General features: G+C 35.5%; 1 protein-coding gene across 2 annotated transcripts in view; it reads right to left on the bottom strand.

Moving 5' to 3' along the window:
* Positions 1-1,991, bottom strand: part of acox1 (acyl-CoA oxidase 1, palmitoyl) — a 31,101-nt gene that overhangs the window by 19,761 nt on the left and 9,349 nt on the right. For both annotated transcript variants that reach the window (XM_015399110.1, XM_015399109.1), the window contains exon 7: positions 1,429-1,598. In XM_015399110.1, the coding sequence (XP_015254596.1) occupies positions 1,429-1,598 (170 nt within the window). The remainder of the gene's footprint in view (positions 1-1,428; positions 1,599-1,991) is intronic.

Raw genomic sequence — 1,991 nt, 5'->3', positions numbered from 1 at the left:
ATCCCCGTGAACACTGGGACACAACTCAATGGGAAAGGAAAGGATTCTGATTTCAACCGTTGCGTCTGACTGAAAAATTGTGATTGACAGATGATCATTGATATATGATTGGACGAATTTAGGTGTTCAGGCTGACGTAGAACTAACTGGTCTAGAAGATAACGAAAAAAAAAAAAAGATTTTAAGACAGAATTTGTTTTTCAATAGAAATTTTCGAACTTTTTGGACAATATTGTCTGATATAGAGTACATTTATATACATATTTAGGCCAGAATGATTGGACATTTAAATATGACTTCCCTAAGACTTTAATTCTGAAAGATCAGGGAAAACACAAAGATAATTTATTTTACTGCTGGATTTTAATATCTAGTGGGACAAATGTTTTCTTCTTCTTCTCAGTCAAGGGCCCTTGGAATATTCCCAACTTCTCCCCCATATGACGCCCCCATGAGTGCAGCTCATCTTGCTTCTTTATGAAAAAGAGAGAAAGAAAACCCTTCAACTAACGTCACAGATCTCTGATAATCACCTCTGTCTCACCCAGTACGAATATAAAGCTATAAAGCGTCCCGCAGTGTTTCTTGCTGCACTTTTCTTCAAAAGTAGTTCCCATTATATTTCTAATAAAACCCTCGATCTCTTCTGGTTTTTGAGAAGCTATGCAGCAGTCGGGCCGTGAAGTGAGGCTTTTAACTGTGCTATTTTGGTTTTGTTTTAAACGACTTTTAATTATCTTTCCCTGTCAAATGTGTTTCAATTCATGAGGTACAGAGAAAAAAGGGAAAAAAAAAAAAAAGATATTGGGGTCCTACACATCTTTAAGAGTAGCTATTATTTTATGAGGATATAAATGAAGTAAAAGTAAAAAGCATGGTTTAGTAAATTGCTAAAAATTATTTTTTTTTGTTAGTTAGTTACTGAAGTAAAATTGTAATAAATGTAATGTACTATCAACCTCTGCATATAATACATGGAAATGCTAAAGGGACTACACGTGAACTGTAGAATCTGTAATTCATTTGTAAAAATGTTTTAGTTTAGTTTTAGTGTCTAATAAGTCACAGATCTAGATAGATCTTTTTTTTTAGATTTTTAAATCAGAATGCATTTACTGAGAAAGACAAATCCAAAATACTGATGTTCTGTTAAAACACAAATCTTGATGTGGAAAATAAAACCACAACAATTAACAGCAAAATTAGATTTTTCTCCTTTCAAAAAAAAAAAAAAAATGTACAATAATAAAAACATTTATTTATCTTTGAACTCTTTTCCCTGCGTTTCTTTGTGTTTCCAGGCGGTAAATTAACTCTTCACACCTGTTAGGCTCATATGGATTTAAAATCTTAAGTTTCTATGTAAGAATGAAGTGGAGCAGCTGCGTTGCTCTGCAGTGTTGTGTGCTTCGGTTTGAGTGGACTGACCCCGGCCGGATCTCAGACTGGTGGCGGACGACGCTGTAGCGTATGGCGATGGTGCAGGACTTGGAGAGGGCCCGAGCCGACTCGCCTACAATCATTGAGCGGACAAACACCATGGTGCCATAGGTCAGCTTGGAGCTGGGTGGCTTCACATAGGTCCCATCTGGCTCCACCTAGTGGTGACAAAATGACACTTCAGCACTGAAGCCTTATTATGACTGCACGTTTTCTAGGTAAGAGGTCTGCAACCTTTTAGGAGCCATTTTGCCCAGTGAAATAAAAGCTGTTTGAAACCAATATTATTACATCACCCTCTAATGAAAAACAGATTTTTATTTTTATGAAATATATGCCGAAGGGAATCTGTTCCCTTTTCAAATAACCTACAGTTTGTGTTTTTTAGGTTATAAATCAAGCATGGATTTTCTTTTATAGGATATTTTCTGATATCTAATGACAAGAAAAGAAGAGCTAAAAACATACATTTGTTATCAAAATACATTCAAATCCATTAGCTGGCTCTTTAAAATCGTGAGCCATTAATAAAGGAAAAGTCCGGTCATATT

The sequence above is a fragment of the Cyprinodon variegatus genome, unplaced genomic scaffold, assembly GCF_000732505.1.
Source record: "Cyprinodon variegatus isolate N-32 unplaced genomic scaffold, C_variegatus-1.0 Scaffold989, whole genome shotgun sequence".
Classification (NCBI taxonomy): Eukaryota; Metazoa; Chordata; class Actinopteri; order Cyprinodontiformes; family Cyprinodontidae; genus Cyprinodon; species Cyprinodon variegatus.
The sequence above is the reverse complement of the archived record's forward strand: the minus strand, read 5'-3'. Positions and strand labels throughout refer to the sequence as shown.